Source organism: Chiloscyllium plagiosum, unplaced genomic scaffold (genome assembly GCF_037043375.1).
Source record: "Chiloscyllium plagiosum isolate Xiang-an unplaced genomic scaffold, Cpla_swu_hap1 HiC_scaffold_2, whole genome shotgun sequence".
NCBI classification, from domain to species: Eukaryota; Metazoa; Chordata; class Chondrichthyes; order Orectolobiformes; family Hemiscylliidae; genus Chiloscyllium; species Chiloscyllium plagiosum.
In genome coordinates this window covers 68610279-68631317 of record NW_028270140.1, presented here as the reverse complement: position 1 = coordinate 68631317, position 21039 = coordinate 68610279, and the positions used below count along the sequence as shown (strand labels likewise).

General features: G+C 41.4%; 1 protein-coding gene across 1 annotated transcript in view; it reads left to right on the top strand.

Annotated features, from left to right (window-relative positions):
* Positions 1–21039, top strand: part of ntrk2a (neurotrophic tyrosine kinase, receptor, type 2a) — a 257615-nt gene that overhangs the window by 168101 nt on the left and 68475 nt on the right. The window contains exon 15 of the mRNA XM_043713062.2: positions 19327–19567. Within this exon, the coding sequence (XP_043568997.1) occupies positions 19327–19567 (241 nt within the window). The remainder of the gene's footprint in view (positions 1–19326; positions 19568–21039) is intronic.

The window sequence follows — 21039 nt, the reverse complement described above, 5'->3', positions numbered from 1 at the left end:
CCAGAGCTAAGTATTTGCCTCAACATTTATGTACATATTTCAACTTATGTGGGCAGGTAAAATGAGTTGGCACTCAGAGCTCTGACTGGCTTCCCCAGAAGTCTAAGGGATCGATCACTGCAGACATGATTATCAATTTGGTCCCAGATCACCCTGGAGTCATCTTCAACCAAAAGGGCTTCCACTGATCAATGTTTGGCTCATTTGCAACCTGTCATCCAGTATGTCTGTGTGCAAGATCCCAGGAAATTGTCATGATGCATTCAATCTGTGCCAGCCATGTCTTCCAGAACTATTCATATCTCAAAAGAGTGTCAGTGATCGTCTTTGTGGAGATGCTCCGGACATATAGCTGATGTAAACTAAGAATCCCAAAAAACAAACACTCAAGAAATGTACAAATAAAGTTATGTGAACGCCAGAGCTGTCATCAAGCAAGCAATTGCGTTGCTGTATTATGATCGAGTTGTGTGTACAGATTTGGGAGAACTCTTCATAAAACTGGAGTTGGTGATAGCCATTTGAATATGCTCTAGCTTTGAATACAATCATGACTGATCTTCTGACTCAACTTCAGCTTCTCATATCCGTAAATTCTCTTTGTACCACAAAACCCTATCTATCTCTGTCAGTGTCGATTGGTCACGGTTTCTAGAATGATGGGGGTCTGCTGTGCCTTGCACAATATTGAGCAGCAATGCAGACTAGAACTCCAGATGTGGAAGATAATGAACATTCTGTTTCTTTAGAAGAGGAGGAACAACAGGAAAATTAACAAAGGGGATCAGGAACATAATGTGGTGAGGGTAACAATAGCTGCCTTCCAAAACTTCAGGGATGTTGGAACAATCTGATTCAGGAATACTTTGCTTAAACTAAGTGAGTGTAGTCACTTGACACATAATTCTGAACCCTTTGTGCCCCTTAGTCATCAATACAAAGCAATCCGACAATCTGTAATCCATCTCTCTCACAGTCAATGATTACTTGCTACTAATCAGTGTTAAACCATTCTTCACAAGGCAGAAGACTACACATCAGGCTGCAGGCATATACCTATGAAACAGAAATGTGACAATGCAAAAACTGTGTTGAAAAGTCAGGTAAATAACCAATCTTAGAGTTCTAAGATCTTCTAACTTACAGTTTCCACTTCAGCTATGGGATACAGATTGTGTGGAATTAGCAGAGCTCAATGCAGGCTGCTTACTCTCTCTTTTGGAGATGCCGGTGTTGGACTGGGGTGTACAAAGTTAAAAATCATACAACACCAGGTTATAGTCCAACAGGTTTAATTGGAAGCACACTAGCTTTCGGAGCGACGCTCCTTCATCAGGTAATTGTGGAGGGCTCGATCGTAACACAGAATTTATAGCAAAAATTTGCAGTGTGATGTAACTGAAATTACACATTGAAAAATTGATTGTCTGTTAAGCCTTTCATCTGTTAGAATACAGTGATAGTTTCACTTCTTTCATGTGTAAATCACAAAACCCTTTATTTAAAAGTTGCATTCTCGGGTTAGCTGTTAACAATGGTGGTAGCTAGACAATATGTTGAAGGTGTTAGCCCCCTGTGTTCTCTGTCTATGACCTGATGTTTAGATTGATACTAATCTAAAAAGTGAGATAACAGAGTTTTACATAAATTCATGTAGTTTTTGAGCTCAGAGTTCTACATGAATGTATGCAGTTTTTGAGCAAAGTGCAATGTAACTCTGCAAGTACAATTCACCCCACAAAATATATGTGTGCATGTGGGTTTTTGTCTGTGTGTGTGTGTCTGTCTGTCTGGGGTGGGGGTTGTGAGTGTGAGAAAGTGTGTGTGTGTGTGGGTGTCTGTGTGCGTGTCCGTGTGTATCTGTGTCCGTGGGTATGTGAGAGTGTGTGTGTGTGTGTAGGAATATCGTGTGTGTGCGTAGTGCAATGGTGATCACCTGTAATGTGACATGAACCCAAGGTCCCGGTTGAGGCCCTCCCTATGGGTACCGAACGTAGCTATCAGCCTCTGCTTGGCCACCTTCCTCTGCTGCCTGTCCTGAAGTCCACCTTGGAGGATGGTCACCCGAAGGTCCGAGGCTGAATGTCCTGAGCAACCGAACAAAGGCTACGACAACGTATGAATGGGCACCGCACAACAATCAACAGACAGGCGGGTTCCCTCCCAGTTGGGGAACACTTCAGTGATCCAGGACATTCAGCCTCAGACCTTCGGGTGACCATCCTCCAAGGTGGACTTCGGGACAGGCAGCAGAGGAAAGTGGCCGAGCAGAGGCTGATAGCTAAGTTCGGTACCCATAGGGAGGGCCTCAACCGGGACCTTGGGTTCATGTCACATTACAGGTGATCACCATTGCACTACACACACACACAGATACTCCTACACACACACACTCTCACATACACACGGACACAGGTACACACAGACGTGCACACAGACACCCACACCCTTATAGACACACACACTCACATACACATTCTCACACTCACAACCCCCACCCCAGACAGACACACACACACACAGACAAAGACCCACATGCACACATATATTTTGTGGGGTGAATTTATACTTGCAGAGTTACATTGCACTTTGCTCAAAAACTGCATACATTCATGTAGAACTCTGAGCTCAAAAACTACATGAATTTATGTAAAACTCTGTTATCTCACTTTTTAGATTAGAATCAATCTAAACATCAGGTCATAGACAGAGAACACAGGGGGCTAACACCTTCAACATAGTGTCTAGCTACCACCATTGTTAATAGCTAACCCGAGAATGCAACTTTCAAAAAAGGGTTTTGTGATTTACACATGAAAGAAGTGAAACTATCACTGTATTCTAACAGATGAAAGGCTTGACAGACAATCAAATTTTCAATGTATAATTTCAGTTACATCACACTGCAAATTTTTGCTATAAATTCTGTGTTACTATCGAGTCATCCAATATCACCTGATGAAGGAGCGTCGCTCTGAAAGCTCGTGTGCTTCCAATTAAACCTGTTGGACTATAACCTGGTGTTGTGTGATTTTTAACTTTGTACTCTCTCTTTCTGATTGATCAATTGCTCATAGCAGACATCCTCTGTTTAGAAGGTTGAAAAATCCCCTTCAAAGGCTGCATCACCGACACACAGAAGGGCATATTGTCGAATAGGACAAGAGACATTATGAATGGGATTGGCATGAGCACAGAGGCGGAACAAAGTCCCCTATTCCATGCTCCAGTTGTCCATCTTCCCGTTTAGAGCCCACATGCACACTTCCCTGGTATCCAAGCATTGGAGAGCTATTTGATGGACTTAATTGAGGGCAGAATGGGATGATGCAAACTTTTTCATCATTTTTACTTCACCCTGAGTGTGCTAGGGGCTATTAATGAGGGGCAAATGCACTCTGTGGATTGTTGCATTTGGTTCTCTGTGAAGGTCATCACTCTAGAGGCATCCAACAACAAAGCAGTAAATCATTTTTTTCCTCTTCTTGCAGGTTGGGGGCTTATAAAAGAATACAGGGGTGATCTTTCAGAGGCCACCCCCTTTCCCACCATTCATGCCTCCAATTGCCTCCCGATTAGTGCAAATTGGGGGCCCGCTTCGTAAACTCAGCAGGTGGGTCCCCCGATATCTAAGTCAGGAAACCGGCTACCTTTCTCACCCACCAGCGAGACAAGTGTTTGTAGAGGGATGTGGTTGAAGCCTGTAGATGGTCATCTATCGAACATTTAAGAGATGTAGTTGACTGGCATGTGTTGAAACTTGCCCATGGATCTTCTTGCCCAGCATTTAATTGCAGTGGTGGTGAGAAGGGTGAAAGTTTCTCCCAGTGCTAACTCACCCAACTATTTTCCCTTCTTGCCAGCCCAAGAAAGGGGAAATTGAAAACCCAAATCTTATTAACTACGAAACATTCTTCCAGTTAGATCAGGAAATGGTTTTTTTCTTTACCATGTGAAACCAAGCAGGCCCTGTCATTTCTTAATTGAAATTGCTGTCACTGTCTCTATCATGAACAGCAGCTCAAACATTATGGTAAGCTGGCATGCCCATACTACAAATACCCAAAACACAGAGATGTATTGTCCTGATCTCATTGATATTATTACTAGACAAGTCAGATCCCAGAATGAGAGTTGGCTTGGTAGATCATATTTATTTTACTAATGTAGTGGTCATTCATTGAAATGCAATCACTCAAGGCAACAGATCTTATTTACCAATAGATCATCATTGCATAAATGATGAAAACAAAATTTTTAAAAAACTATCTAGATATAGAATAGTTAGAATAAAAGTAAAACTACATCAAAACAAAGTCTCAGAATCACAGAATTGTTATGGTACAAAAAAAGCCATTGGGCTCATTGTTCTTGCACCAGTTCTATTATCAAGTGCCATTCTCTTGCCTTTTGTCCATATCTCTGTACACCATTTCTATCAAAATCAATTAACACTCCAGAAGTCCATTATGTCTTAAATATACTAGTTTAGCTTATAGCTCTAGAAGGGCTGTTTGATTAAGTATACATTCAAACTCTGATATTATATACAGACATATTGTCATGGGAGCACTGCCACTTTTCTTAGTTTCACAACAATGGGTGGTAGCTTATCATTTTTTACACAGATCTGAAAAGAGGAGGAGTTTCAAAGAAGGAAAGCCAAGGCTTATGGAGATGGAAAAGTCCACCACATCTTTTCGCAATCAACAGCTACTTAGTTGCTGGTGGGTTTCCTTTTGGAAGGATGAGTCGAGAGTGTGGTGCTGGAAAAGCACAGCAGGTCAGGCTTTTCCAGCACCACACTCTGACTCTGATCTCCAGCACCTGCAGTCCTCACTTTCTCCTATTGGAAGGATGAGCTAGGGTGAGGGTGAATTGACCAGGAACTGCATACCATTCAGGCTGGTTGTTCCAGAACTGACCACTTAAGGCTCTCAATTGGCAGTGGGGTGCGAAGGTGGAGATTTTGGCCTTCTTACCCACAACTTAATTCTTTCAAAGGTGACAGGGTCTGATCAGCCACCATTCCACTTAACTTAGTTCCCCTCCCGCTTTCAGGCTTGCTGTCCCCAGCCCAGAAGATTCCACCTTTTGATGTTTTTGAAAATTCTATTAAAAATAAATTAGCAGTCACAGATGTATCTGGAGTTGAGCAAACTGTGCTTATTGCAATCTAATTTCTGCAAGGAGTCTATTGAGCCATAATTTCTCTATGTAAATTACCCAAAGCCTGTTTTAGGGGACTGCCTCAGGCACTGGTAAAGGGATCCGCAATATATCAGGTTGGACACCCTGAAGGTACCTTCTGATGCAGGTCACTAAAAACCAGCTTGGATTGCACTTATTTTACGCCTGTTAAATGAGAGCACAGGAAGATCCAGTTTCTAGCCTACAGAAAAATACAACTAGCTCTGAATGGTATATTAAGCAAACTAATTTTCAATGGTATCATTTTCCCTTTGATCTGCATCTGGGGATTTCCAAAAATGATCCCTCATATTCATAAAACAAGACAACCACATGCTCTTCTAATTACTGAAATTTATTGCAGCCCACATGGCGTCTTTAAAGGAACATTCTCACTTGATCCAACCAAATAATTACAACATAGCAAAATGTTTTCCAGAGACTTGGTATAAAATTCACAATCAAAGAAGAAAATTCAGATGCTAAAAACTTTTGATCTACATGGTGTCTAAACTTGATTGTTTCTGAATATAAGCATAGGGACCATGATGGAGAATTTACCTGCACTCATTGTTTGTGATGTAAATAGCACTTGGTACTGAGCACACTGTCCGCTTGCATCAGGTAATGCCACCCTGCACTACCAAATGTCAAGCTGCAGCTCTTGACAATGAAGTGCTCTGTGGCTGGTCCAGGTCCCTGATGTAAGTCTACAGTTGAAAGATAGACAATAGTCCAACATGGGAGATATTTCAGAAATGCCGAGGGAACATTGATCAAGAATGCGCAAGGGATTAAAAATGTACTATATCCATTGAGAACCAGGAGATCTTCCAGACAAGCTCTCAGGAGGCAGTGGGACCAGATAGGCAGAGATCAATGCTCAATATTAAACCCAAGAATCTAGATACAGTGTTGCTAATAGTGCATTGTTTGCACCAAAGTGGTCAAGATTGGTGCATTCATCTTTAAATGTTGTAACCCATCAAATGCATCGCAACCCTCAACAACTGTTCAATTCACTTCCAACTCAATCATCTACCACTTATTACCACTCAGTTCTCAATAACCCAATCCAATATAGTCCAAACTAACCTTTTAATTTTTGCCTTTGTGTATCCTTCAAAGACAAAAATACAAAACGTGTCTGCAGCATAATATGTACATTGATGGCTTACCATTGAGGAGGAGTCATCAGTCCTTTGTATTCTTTGTAGTCACAAGAGATCACAGCCAAATTTGTTTGAGGTGGACTGCAGCAGTTCAAGAAGGTAACTCAACACCACCTTCTGAAGGCCAACAAGGTACAAGCAATAAATGCTGGCCAGCCAACATTACCCACATCCCACAAAATAAATTTTTAAAAGTTTCTTTGACACTTAGATGTGACAATCTGCTGGTTTCTCTCTTCAGACTCTCATTTATGCCTGCAGCCATTTTGGATCTTAAAAATCACAAACATTGGAATTACGAAAATCCATCCTCATATCTGAGTGCTGCAGATGAACCTTTTCATGCAAGCTCAATTTTCTACCTTCCAACTCAGATTGATGTTGTCATGGCTGCAGTTACAAATATTTCACAAGGATTTGCCGGACTGTTGTAATATCCAGCAACCTGCTATCCACCAGATTGCAAGGATTGTTGAGATACTGCCATATGGGGATGGTAGTGGTCCCGTGGAGCATAAGCTGCTGTCCTCTTTCAGCATGACAGTATCTGCCCTTCCTGCTTTTGTCTGTCAGCCAACCAGCCCAGACTACTGTCAGTTGGAAATGTAGGAGGTCAATATTCAAATTAATCTGTAATCTTCCCTACTGGAAGTCACAGCTATGCTGTAGGTACAAGGTTCAGACTGTGCTGAACACTAGGCCAGACAAAGCCTCGAGGAAAACAGTAACAAGGGAATAACACAAGTGTCAAAAACAAAGTGTTGGAAAAACTCAGCATGTCTGGCAGCATCTGTAGAGAGAAAAAGAGAGTTAAAAGCCTTCAAGTCCAGTGACCCTTTGTTAGAATCGAAAATAGCTGAGAAATGGTGGTTTTATGCTGTTGATAGAGAGACAGACAGAGGGAAAGACAGGCGGTGGGGGTGGGGGGGGGGGAGAGGGGGGCAGTGCGAGAGAGAGAGAGAGAGAGAAAAGAAAAAAAGTTAAGAGTAAGTGTAAATGGTTAAAAATGGATTGGCTTTGCTGGGAGGAACCCAGACAAAACAGGACTGTGGCATGTGGTGTGTGTTAACTGTACAAGGATGTTGGCATTAATTGTCATTTCTGTGAAATACAAGATAATTTGGTCTATAAATTTGGTTTGAACTATTTATTTTCTGTTAGACTCAGAGAGTCATAGAGAGGTACAGCATGGAAACAGACCCTTCGGTCCAACTTGTTCTTACTGACCAGATATCCCAACCCAATCTAGTCCCATATCCCTCCAAACCCTTCCTATTCATATACCCATCCAAATGCCTTTTAAATGTTGCAATTGGATCAGCCTCCATCACTTTCTGTGGCAGCCCATTCCACACATGCACCACCCTCTGCATGAACATGTTGCCCCTTAGGTCTCTTTTATATCTTGCCCCTCTCACCCTAAACCTCTAGTTCCGGACTCACCCACCCCAGGGAAAAGACTTCATCTACTTATCCTATCCCTCATGATTTTATGCCTCCATGGAAAACAGCCCCAGCCTATTCAATCTCTCCCTGTTAACTTATGTTTTTGTATTATGATTGAAAAGACTAAAGCAATAATGGCCAAGTAATAAATAGAAGGTCAGATTGGTGAATGTGGAATAGAGATTGCAGTTGGATGAGTCAGTCAGAAAGGGCTTGCTGAAATTTCCAATGGACTTCCTTTTTCACTTCTCCTCCTCATTTCCTTCCCATTGATCTGATTGCAAGTTTTATCTCCTACTGTTGGTGAGATTGTGCAGCATGTAGACTACCACAAATCATTAGAACCTACTCTGCCAATCACTGCAGGCCTCCTCCTGACTGGTCCAGGCAATGCAAGTATTATTTCACCATGACAATACTTTGCTATGTCACATTTCATGTAATGCATGCTGAGCATATTTACATAGGTTAAGCCTCAGAGTCAGCGTCAGAATGGTCAACAGATGCCTCTGACCATCCAGTAGTCATAACTTGGTTTGTTATAATGCAGTATTGGGAAGCTGAAACAAAGTTTCCACAGCCTGGGCCACTCTAGAGGAGCCCTCAAGCTGTCAGCAGAGCATGTGTCTTGGTTTGTGATGCTGCATGGTCTCAATATCATGAATGAAATGGCACAGTGGACTGTTGCAGAATGATGCTGAAAATGTGTCGCTGGAAAAGCGCAGCAGGTCAGGCAGCATCCAAGGAACAGGAGAATCGATGTTTCGGGCATAAGCCCTTCTGCCCGAAACATCGATTCTCCTGTTCCTTGGATGCTGCCTGACCTGCTGCGCATTTCCAGCAACACATTTACAGCTCTGATCTTGAGCATCTGCAGTCCTTACTTTCTGTTGCAGAATGATGTCATAATGACTGCAACCAGGTTACAAGGCATTGATGTGCACATTATATTGTGTATGGTCACAAACAACCCACATTTTGCACTTTAATTGTAGCATAGAGCAGAGTTAAAACCCAGTGGCCACAAAGCAAATATATGACATTCAGTGGCACCCATTACCAGGAGGAAAGCTATAACTCTCAAAGCCACATACTAGCTCCAACTGCTGCTCTCCAGCAAGGGAAAACATATAGTTAGCTTTGTTTGAATATTCAACAACATTAAATGGCAAACTGCAAGATACCTCCAGCCAAAAACGAACCAAGTACATAAAAGTTCATTGCCACAGCCACCTTCACAAATACTGGAAATATGTACCTTACCAGTTCTGAGGCTGCAATTGTATCTTGCAGAAGAGGGTGGATGAGGATGTCTTTACTGAAGTGCAAATGTTACACATGTTGCTCATTAATAGGTTCACACAGGAGAATCTGCTCTTGGCCGGTGTGGAACAGTAAGCATAAAGCTGCCTCTCAATTTGATAACTCAGTGTTATAAATTTCAAAAGTCAGTTTGATGTAGTACTGAAGGAAGATTTCTTTGTTTAAGGTGATATCGTTACATCTCCACAAGCATCCTCTCTCTCCTCCATTGATGCATAGTAGTAGCAGTGTATACTATCTACAAGCTGCATTGCAGAAATTCACTAAAGATCATCAGACAGCACCTTGCAAACCCATGACCATTTCCATCTAGAAGGACATGGGCAGCAGATTTGTGGCAACACCACTACCTTCAAGCTCCCCTCCAAACCACTCATCATCCTGACTTGGAAATATATCACCATTCCTTCAATGTCACTGGATCAAAATCTTAGAAATCCCTCCCTAATATCATGGGGCAACGCAGCAGGTGGATTGCAGCAGTTCAAGAAGCCAGCTCACCAACAACTTCTCAAGGGCAGCTAGGGATGGGCAATAAATGCTGGTCAGCGAGCGACACCCACATCCTATAAATGAATAAATTATATTTTAAAAAATCAAAGTTAGAGATGATGCAAAGGATTTTGTTTCACTATTCAAAAATAAATAGGAAATTCTCCCATGCCCTGTTCCTTGATCAACACCATAAGGATAGATTAATTGTTTTTTCACTATGTTGCTGTGCACAAGCCAATGATTCAGTTTGCCGATAAAGCCAAAGTCAGTACATCTTAAAAAGTAACATGTTGACTGTGGAATATCCAAAAGGTGTGAAAGCAGTTGTATAATTTCCTACTTCTTATGAGGAGGGATGAATGAGTTCCCCTCTTTTAAATCTTTTCAGTTGGCTGCAATAATTTTTTTTTTAAACACAGTTTTATCACAGTTCAATGACATGTAGTGCTGGTCAAAATTATGGAACCCATTGCAAGGTTTTCTTCAGCAAAGAACCATAGGACTGCTCTTTCATTAGAGAGATGGAGAGTTTAACCAGAGAGTCCCATGCCTCAGGTAAGGGACAAGGTTGAGAAAGTGGAACCTTCATGGTAACCTCAGCCAGGGAATTGAACCGTTGCTGTTGGTATCACTTAGCATTGCAAATCTAGCCAACCAACCCCCTGCAGGTTCAGTGGTGTGAGGGGTTGGAGAGGGTGAGAGGTAGAGATGGAAAACATTACAGCAAATTGAGAGAGTGGTAGAGCAAGAACCTCAGTCGAAGTGGGTGTAGTAGCAGAGATAAAACTGAGACTGCACTGACCTGGGTGGCAACGTATGGTGTATTGATCTCTTCAGGCATCCTAGAGGAAGAGGACACCCTCCTCTAAACCACTTCATGCAGTAGAGCCTCCAGATACCTATTCAGAAAAGTGGCATTAAGCTTCTCTTCTCTGACATGTCCAAGGCAAATATCACAAAGCATGCACAGTGAGGGGGCGGTTGTCGGCTGCAAAGGGACTTAGATATGATGCAGAACTGGGCTGAAGAGTGGCAGATGGAGTTCAACCCTGTCAAGTATGAGGTTGTCCATTTTGGAAGGACAAATAAGAATGCGGAATACAGGGTTAACGGTAGGGTTCTTAGTAAGGTGGAGGAGCAGAGGGATCTTTGGGTCTATGTTCATAGCTCTTTGAAAGTTGCCACTCAGGTAGATAGAGCTTGTAAGAAGGCCTATGGTGTATTAGCGTTCATTAGCAGAGGGATTGAATTCAAGAGTCGTGAGGTGATGTTGCAGCTGTACAGAACCTTGGTAAGGCCACATTTGGAGTACTGTGTGTAGTTCTGGTCATCTCATTTTAGGAAAGATGTGGAGGCTTTGGAGGGGGTGCAGAGGAGACTTACCAGGATGTTGCCTAGAATGGAGAATAGATCGTATGAGGATAGGTTGAGAGTGCCAGGTCTTTTCTCATTGGAACGACGAAGGATGAGGGGTGACTTGATAGAGGTTTATAAGATGATCAGGGGAATAGATAGAGTGGACAGTCAGAGACTTTTTCCCCGGGTACAACAGAGTGTTACAAGGGGACATAAATTTAAGGTGAAGGGTGGAAGGTATGGGGGGATGTCAGGGGTGGGTTCTTTACCCAGAGAGTGGTGGGGGCATGGAATGCGCTGCCTGTGGGAGTGGCAGAGTCAGAATCATTGGTGACCTTTAAGCGGCAATTGGATAGGTACATGGATAGGTGCTTAAGCTAGGACAAATGTTCGGCACAACATCGTGGGCCGAAGGGCCTGTTCTGTGCTGTATTGTTCTATGTTCTATATTCTATGCAGGACAGCTCCAGACTAACAGGGTGCGCAATAGCACTTTAAAGACAGTGCAACTGACAGGGATGCTGCTCCAGCACCCAGACACCTGGCAGTAGCAGGTTCTTCCAGACACAATGGTAGAACTGGGCTATCATGGGATGAGAGGGATGTCATAGGAGTGGGCTAGGTGGTTAGTTAGCGAAGTGAATTTAGGATGATATCACAAGAAAACTCACTTTGCCCAATGGAGTAAAACCATCTGTGTGTCTTAATGTAATTACTACTTAGCCAAAGAAGCCATAAGATTAAACCAGGGAGACAGTGAGCAAACTTCCAGTTATGCTGTTAGAAAATCCATTTTTTCACTCTCTGTCCAAAAGCTGTTGTCTGAAATATAGTTCTTTGTGTATTCCCATGTCTGGCTTCGTCTTTTTTCCTCCAAGCTGAATAAGAGGCAGGTGACTCTTATCCCAATGTGTAATTTCCAGCAATAGGTCAATTAAGCAGGATATATAATTCTGAAAGACTGGTTTCAGTTATTTTTGATTGCATAATAGTTTCAATGAACTGGCTTAATTTTGTGGTCAGGTGATCACTGCAGTTCTCTAAGCCAGTGTTTTTTCCATGATTTTCCCTTTATAAAACCATTTTAGTACAGTAAACAGAACCAGGAACTTAAATCAAATGATGATCAAAAATTGATAGTCTATTTTTACAGCTATTGTGTCACTGGTCAGAATCTTCTATTTTGCAGACCAAGTGTACACATAAAAGCAGGAGGTACTTCTCCTTGGGGATGGATTGGAATTTCTCATGTGCTTATATTTTTAAAAGCAAAATTGTGCAAGTCAAAAATTGAACAGTTTAGCAGGCAGACAAGACGTTCTCACCTGTCAGGATGTTTGGCCTTAATTTACAGGTACCTTTAAAGGCACCGAGATGACATTTTACTCTCAAAGTCAAGATAATTGCTTAGCCTCTGCAGGCTGCCCCACCTAACCCTGAAGATGTCTGATACCAGACAGGAAGTCACCCCACAATTCAGCAATACCTCATTAGATGTTCTCTGGTGAGTCATCAGGGACAGTAGATATATAATTTCCCAAGGGATGGTAACAGTATGTTAAACTGACAGGGAAAGCCAGCCAGGACCAAAGAAACAACCAAGATCATTGCCTAGGGATGACAAAAGAGAATCTGACTCCATTAATGCAAAAGGAAGAATGATCTCCTGTGCTTTGTCAGCATATGCACCACTATCTACTTAATGCTTCATGCTCATATGAGTCAGAATTAGCATTGCCTGAGGTTGCCACTGCACACGATTACAAACAGGAAATTGTGGAAGGCATCTCCATGAGATATCTCGCACGGTGAATGATAAATATAATTAACCACCACACAATAGTGCACTACAGTCTGGCTCTCCCACATGTGACAAAGTTCACAGTGAAAACACAAACAGATTTCAAACAAACACGCAGATGAGCCAGCGTCAAGTCTCTGACTCCTCATTATAACAGGGAGAACATTTAGAAATCTGAGCAGTTTTCAGCAAAGGATTGGATGGAATAAGACAGAAAATCACAAAAGAAAGATCTCAGTGTCACATATTATATAAAGCATCAGATTTTTATCAGTTGCTCTAACTTTGATGATGAAACAAAAGTACCATTCATCCAGTAGCTTTAATGGCTCAGAGATCTCAGTCCTGCCTGCCCTAGATAACTTTCCTGCTAGGAGCCATTATGGCTGAATGTTGAGAAGGATGGTTGCCCCAGACAATTTGCATTCCTTAGATGGCAATCCTAAAACCACAGAAAGCCTTCCAAGACCCATTCTGAAGGACCATAAATCTCATTAAGTAGCATGACAGAGCATGTCACAAGCAATTTAAACACATGCACACCACAAAGATTATAAAGGTGGGATTATTTATGCTACTGGTAAAGAATCTTTAATAGACATTAATGAGAAAGCTAAACTTAGAGGAATGAGTTATTCACAATGGATATTTGCACAAGTTGCAGATCTATCAATATGTTGTAGATCTTAACTCCTGATCTTTAAGCAAATTGGTGATGAGTTCATGATCACCAATTGGGTTGGGGGGGGTGAACTGTGAGGAGGATGCAGAGATGCTTCAGTGTGATTTGAGTGGGTAGGCAAATGCATGGTAGATGAAGTGAATAAATAAAAGGTTATCCACTATGGCAACAAAAACAGGAAGGTGGACTACCTGAAATCTGATAGATTGGGATGGTGAAAATGCAATGAAACCTGGATGTCCTTGTACACCAGTCACCGACAGTAAACATGCAGATGCAGCAGGTGATGAAAGTATATTGGCTTTCAAAATGAGAGGATTTGAGTTTCTTTTCAAATCACCAGTGGGATGTGGGCATTGCTGACTGGCCAGTGTTTATTGCCCATATCTAGCTGCCATTCAAAAGGTGATGATCTGCCTTCGTGAGCAGCTGCGAGTCATCTCACAATGCTAAAGGGATGGAGTTCCAGGATTTTGACTCAGAAACAGTGAAGAAATGGTAATATATTTCCACATCAGGATGCAGAGTGGGTTGGAGGGAACTTGCAGGTGGTGGTATTCCCATATACCTGCCCTTGTTTTTCTAAATGGTAGTGGTCAGGGTTTGAAAGGTGCTGTCTAAGGATCTTTGGTGAATTTCTGCATTGCATCTTATAGATAGTACACACTGTTGCTACTGAATGTTGGTGGTGAAGGGAGTGAATACTTGTGGATGTGGTGTCAAACAAGTTGACTGCTTTGTCCTGGATAGTGTCAAGCTTCTTGAGTGTTGTTAGAGCTGCACCCATCCAGGCAAGTGGGCAATATTTCGTTCCACTCCTGACTTGTGCCTTGTAGATGATGGGCAGACTTTGGGGGATCAGGAAGTGAGTTACTCTCCTCAGTATCCCTAGTCTCTGACCTGCTCTTGTAGCCACTGTGTTTATGTGATGAGTCCAGTTGAGTTTCTGATTAGTGGTAACACCAAGGACATTGGGGGATTCAGTGATGGTAACACCATTGAATGTCAAGGGGCAGTGATTAGATTGTCTTTTATTGGAGATAGTCATTACCCAGCATCTATATGGCATGATTGTTTCTTGCCACTTGTCAGCCCAAGCCTGAATATTGTCCAGATATTTGAAGATGGACTGCTTGAATATCTGAGAAGTTGTGAATGGTGCTAAATATCCTACAATCATCAGCAAACATCCTCACTTCTGACCTTATGGAAGGAAGGTCATTGATGAAGCAACTGAAGATGGTTAGGCTTAGGATACTACTCTAAGGGACCCATGCTGAGATGAACAGAAGCAGGGGTGTCTTGCCGTACAGAGCCTTGGTGGGACCACACCTAGAGTATTGTGTGCAATTTAGGTCTCCTTATCTGAGGAAGGATGCTCTGGCTATGGAGGGAGTGCAACAAAGATTTATCAAACTGATTCCTGAGATGGAAGGACTGAAATATGAAGAGAGACTGGATCAATTAGGACTGGAGTTTAGAAGAATCAATTGGAGGTGGGGTAGGGGTGGGGGAGTAAATTTCAAACCAATAAAATTCTAAAACTGGACTAAAGAGGATAAATATTGCAAGGGTACTGTTGATGGCCTGGGAGTCAAGAACCGGGGTCAGAGTCTAAGGGTATAGGTAGGCCATTTAGGACTGTGATAACCTGGAGAATGCAAGAGAGCTGGAATTCTCTGCCACAGAAAGTGGTTGAGATCAAAATATTGAATGGTTTGAGGAAGGAGTTAGGTATATTTCTTAGTGCTAAAAGATATGGTGAGAAAGCAGGATGATCAGCAATATCATATCAAATGGTGCAGCAGGTTTGAAAGGCTGAATGGCCTACCCAGCTCCTATTTTTATGTTTCTAAGCCTCACTTGGAGAACCTCCTATTGCTAACTTCCCCTGATCACATGACACCATTTTTACCTTGTGTCCCAGGAGATCTTTCTCTCTTCATGGCTTTGAATTTAGGATTTTGCTCAGATTGCTCATCTAAGCTCAGCTCTTCAATGCTAATTTACCAAACTGGAGCTTCAGCTCCTGGCTCCTGTCTTGTTGTCTCTCTCTTCACCAAGAAGCTTAAGTATGCCACCAATCTGTCTGGTTAAGTATTCAGCAGTTGCATGCTTGCTCTAATTCCCCTTCCTGGTTCTCCAGTTATCAGAAGCTTCCAACTGACAGGTTCTGTCCATTGCCTCTCACTTCATCCTCTGCAGTCCCACCCCAAAAACGTAACCCCCTTCAGGAAGGGACGCCGAGGAACTGATGTGCTCTCCTCCACTATTACCACCCGCTGTCAGAGGCCCTGCTAAAAAAAAGTGCACACCGCACCAGGTACAGACCTCAAATGCCTGGATGTGTGAACACATTTTTTCTGCTTTGTAGTAACAAAATTGTGACCATCAATATAACTCCAGTGGACTGAGTGTTAATGAATATTCATAACATGTTAATGAATGCAAGAGACTTTGCCAGGGTCAAGGTTGGGAAACCGGACTCACCAAATTGCCAAATTTTAACATGGTGCTAGCAAACTGAATTGGGCTTCTTGCCTAATTTATTTTTCCCTTCTACCTTGCTAAACCCTTCAGACAGGCCTGGAAGATTCTGCCCAATACACTTATTTGTTTAATGGCTTATAACACAGTCCCAACTCTCCACCATGACTGAAAAATTCAGCAAGAGGATAACTTTCACAAATAAATCCTTTTTGTCCTAAATGTCTGTTGTATCACTAATCATAGGAAAGTGCAGCATGTCAGAAGGTTGTTGCTTTTTAACAGATGCTGCCCATAAGTATTAAAGCAGATGTCCTTGACACAGGGAATATGTGAGCCAGCAGTTGCAATGTTTTCATTCCTGCTTGAGCCTTTTGTTCTTACTGTTCTTTAGTCTGGTTTTCTGTCCACAACCTTGAATCAGACATGCCAAAGGTGCTGAATATCAAAGGAGAGCTGAAGAGTAGCCTTTTCACCATTAGAATAATTTAGCCATATCAGGAACAACCTGAGCAAAACTGGGATCATTGGTAGTGTTGAGATGGTCGTGATGCATGAGGTTAACAGGGAAAACTGGCCAATAGCTGTGGTAAAACTTTACGTATAGCCAGCTTCCTTTGCATCATAAAAGCCAATAATGGTAACTGTAGAACCACTTTGCTAGAGTTCCTCAGGTCAACATCCAGTGCCCATGAGAAGGAAACATGCTATCTCAAAAAATAGCCAGGGACATCGAAGAGGTAAGAGACAGCATAAAATTAAAAGAAAGGGCTTATAAAAATGCAAATCCCACGAATGAGACAAATCCAAAGATTAACAAAATTCCACATCGTGACTTACAAAAGCAGTTAAAAAGGATTATGAAAGGAAACTTACTAGGGACATAAAATGCAATGAGAGATGTTGTAGTTAAGAGTACTATTGGCACACTAAAGGCCGAGAGTGGGAATATTGTCAGCATCCAATGGTATATGGGGTTCGATGCCATGAACAGGTGCAGAAAATAGTCAAGAAGGTTAATGGAATGCTAAAGGGCTGGAGAATAGGGATGCAGATGCTACGCTGCAATTATACAAAACTTTAATTAGATCCCACTTCAAGAACTGTGAGCAGATCTAGGCAGTACACTTCAGGAAGGATGTTATGGTCCTGGAGGGAATTCCATGCAGGCTTACAAAGATGATATCTGGACTTCAGGTGTGAATTTATAAAGAGAGATTTGGCCAATTAAGCCTTTATTCTTTCGAATGTAACAGGTTAAAGGGTGACCTAATCAAGGTCTTCAGGATATTAAAATAGAAAGGCAAGGTAGATAAAGATAAACTATTTCCACTGGTTGACAATTCTAAAACCAGGGAACATAATCTCAGAATTAGGACAAGGTCATTCAGGAGAGCTGTTAGAATGCACTTCTTCTGCACAGAGTGGTGAAGATTGGAACTCTTTTCCTCAAAATGCCAGTTAATGCTATGCCTGGAGATATGTAAAAATAATGAATTTCAATTTTGGCTATTTTCTGTGTTCCCACTACATTGTAAATAAAATTGTATTTATTTATGTTTGTATTTTATTCTGAAAAAGAATTTGCTGAATTAATCACAAAGAAGCAAATGTACATTCCCTCTCAAATATAAAATGTCATCCTTATTGCTGAGATTATTTAACTTGAATTAATATGCATCCAATGTCATTTTGAATTGCTCGGGTGAACAGGAAGATTTAATACTTGGACTGTGATTAGACATCATTTTTATTATTTATAAATATAAACAGTGCCTAAAAATCTTCACTTCTGTGGTACCTCCCTGGCTACAGCAGAGGTGTCAGAGGATTGGAGGATGCCAGTGTGGGACCAGGGAAGCAAGGGATGAACCAGGAAACTACAGGCCAGTCAGTCTAACCTCAGTGGTGGAGAAACTGTTGGAAACAAATCTGAGGGACAGAATTCATCTGCACTTGGAGAGGCAGTGATTAATCAAGAATAGTCAGCATAGATTTGTTGATGAGAAATCAGATCTGATCAACTTGATTAAAGAGGTAACTAGGTGTGTACTTGAGGGCAGGTATTTGATGCAGTTTACTTGGACTTCAGCAAAGCTTTTGATAAGTCCCAAATAGGAGGTTAAGAGCAAAGGTAATTGCCAATTGGAATCAAGAAAATTTGGCTAGTTGGTTCCAGAATTGGCAGAGGGTGATGTCCAATGGGTGTTTTTTGACAGTGGGGACCCTGTGGGGATCAGTGTTGGTGCCTTTGCTGTTTGTAGTATATATAAACAATTTAGACTCAAATATAGGAGGGTTGATCAGTAAGTTCATAGATGATACAAAAGTTGGTGAAGTGGTAAATATTAAGGAGACTAGCCTTAGATTACAGGAGAATATAGATGGGCTTACCAGCGACAAATGGAATGCGATCTGGGTAAGTGCAAGATGATGCACCTAGGCAGGACAAACAAGCCAATGGAATACACATGAACATTAGGCGCCTGGGAAGCACCAAAATCAGAGGGAACTTTGTGTGCACACCCATTGGTCCCTTAAATTGGTATAATAGTTCAATAAAATGATTAAGGTGGCATATGAGATTCTTACTTTTATTAGCTCAAGTATAAAGTTTATGAGTATGGAGGTTCTGCTGGAACTATATAAAAAGTTGGTCAGGTCACAGTTAGAGTATTGTGTGCAGATTTGAAACCCAAATTATAGGAGTGATGTGATTGCACTGGAGAGGGTGAAGAGTCATCTTGCCTGGACTGCAAAGTTTCAGTTTTGAAGAAAAATTGGACAGACTGTGGTTGATTATAATGGAGCAGAGGAAATTGATTGGGGGGAGGGGATGCTGACATGATTGAGATATAAAAAAATTATGAGGGGCATAAACAGGGTAGACAGAAAGAAATGTTTCCCCTGGTGAAGCATTTAATGAGCAGGGGCATAGGTTTAAAGTAAGGAGCAGGGAATGTGAGGAATATTTTTTAACCCAGAAGGTGGTGGGAATCTGGAACTCACTGCCTTTAAGGATTGTAGAGACAGAAACCTTCATAATATTTAAGAAGCATTTAAATGTTCACTTGCAATGCCAAAACACGTAACGTTATGGACCAAGTGCTAGGAAATGGGATCAGAATGGTTAGGTGCTTGTTTTTGGCTGGCACAGACTCAATAGGTCAAAGAGTCCTTCTCCATAGACTTTTATGACTCTATATCCTGACACCCATCTTCTGTCCTGTGGTGAAGTGAAGAAACATGCGCAGGGGGAATGCACTGCTGAGTGAAAGTGTACACTCACAGTTGTGATTATATATGAGTAAATTCCAGATTGTCATCAATCCCATCACACTACTTTGCTCACAATAACAATTTTAATTCCCCAGGTCTCATGGACCTGATGCTGTATTCCTCAATGATGGCCAGTGCAACAGAATGGCAGAGCTGACTCAGTCGCAGATGCTACATATTGCAATGCAAATAGCAGCAGGGATGGTCTATCTGGCATCGCAACACTTTGTTCACCGTGACTTGGCTACACGGAACTGCCTGGTGGGAGAAAACCTACTGGTGAAGATTGGTGATTTTGGAATGTCAAGAGATGTATACAGCACAGATTACTATCGGGTAAGTGAAAATTGTGATTTCACTATATCCCAATCGTTTTTACGACCTCTGGAAATAAGTGGGATTAGTGTAGATATGCTGATGTGGATTTAATGGGCCTAAGGCCTTGTACTGTGCTCTCTGACTCTAAGTAACAAACTAATAGGTTAAATTAACAATAAATATTCTAGAACGGTAAATAATCACTCTAATTCTGTAATAGTGTTCCTGGCCTTGCAATGGCTTTATCTGCAACATGATAGAAACAGCAGTATCAATGTCTAGAACAAAGGAATGAACTTTAAAACTACAGCTTGACCATGAGGGAATGACGTCAGAAAGCACTTTTTATAGAATCACGAGAGAGTTAATGTACAGAAGACAACCGTTCATCTTGTTGTGTTGTGCCGTCTCACTACCCCTACAATATTGTTTTATACAGTGGATAGTGGGAAATCTGGAACTCTTGATTACTGAGACTTGTTGAATTAAAAATTTGAAAACAAGCATTGAAAAGTTTGTGAAGGGTTATGGGCGGATGAGTGAGCTTATAAATCAGCTTTGACCTAATCGAATAGTGGAACAGATCGGAGCAATTCAATGTTAGTCTTAATAAACTAGCAATGTTCTTATGTTCCTAAGGTTCTACAGCTTATTACAAAGATTTCCCATTGTTACTGAAAAAAGCTATCTGCAGTGGCTTGTGTGACATCACCACAGTCAGGCTGACCATCCGTATTTTATTCATGAAACTTACCAAATCATCATTTGAATTAACTCATTCATCACTTCAACCATTGTTTCTGACTTGCTGACTGGCAGACCTGTGTTTATTGGATTAACCAGATTCTGAACGTTGGACTGAAATACTGAATTTTCTTTAGTTTGTATTTTATAGCCCTATGCTAGATGCATTACCAAAACTATACTGTTATAACTTTTAACTGATCAACCCTCCATCTGGATCTAAATAGAACAAAATAAGGAACATTGTAAAACCTCAGATATGGTATGTTCACCTGTGATGGTTTTCCATTTCAAGTTGACATTTTAGCTAATTGATGCATTTGATTATTCTTCTTTGTGCCTCTGTAGGACTTAGTAGTGGAAAATCCCAGCCTGAATCAAAAGAGGATATTCTGCCCCATTGCTTACCCCAATACTACCTACCCCACTCCAGGCTGGACTTTGAGCAATTATTGATTTTAAGCCATAATCACCTCTACTTTTGTAGTTCGATAACATCAGAATAAGGAAAGAATCGAATACTGTTCATTTTAACTAATGTGATTAGAATGTAATAAGTACGAAAATCAGAAACAAAATAAATTGAAATATCATCTATACATAGTACCTGAAAAGAAGAAAGACAGGTTAACAATTGAGAGTTATCCTATTATCATAACACAATCATAACTTTGAAGTGGACATGCTCACATGTGCATTTGAATAGCATGAACCACAAGAACTTGTGTCAATATCATACCTTAAAC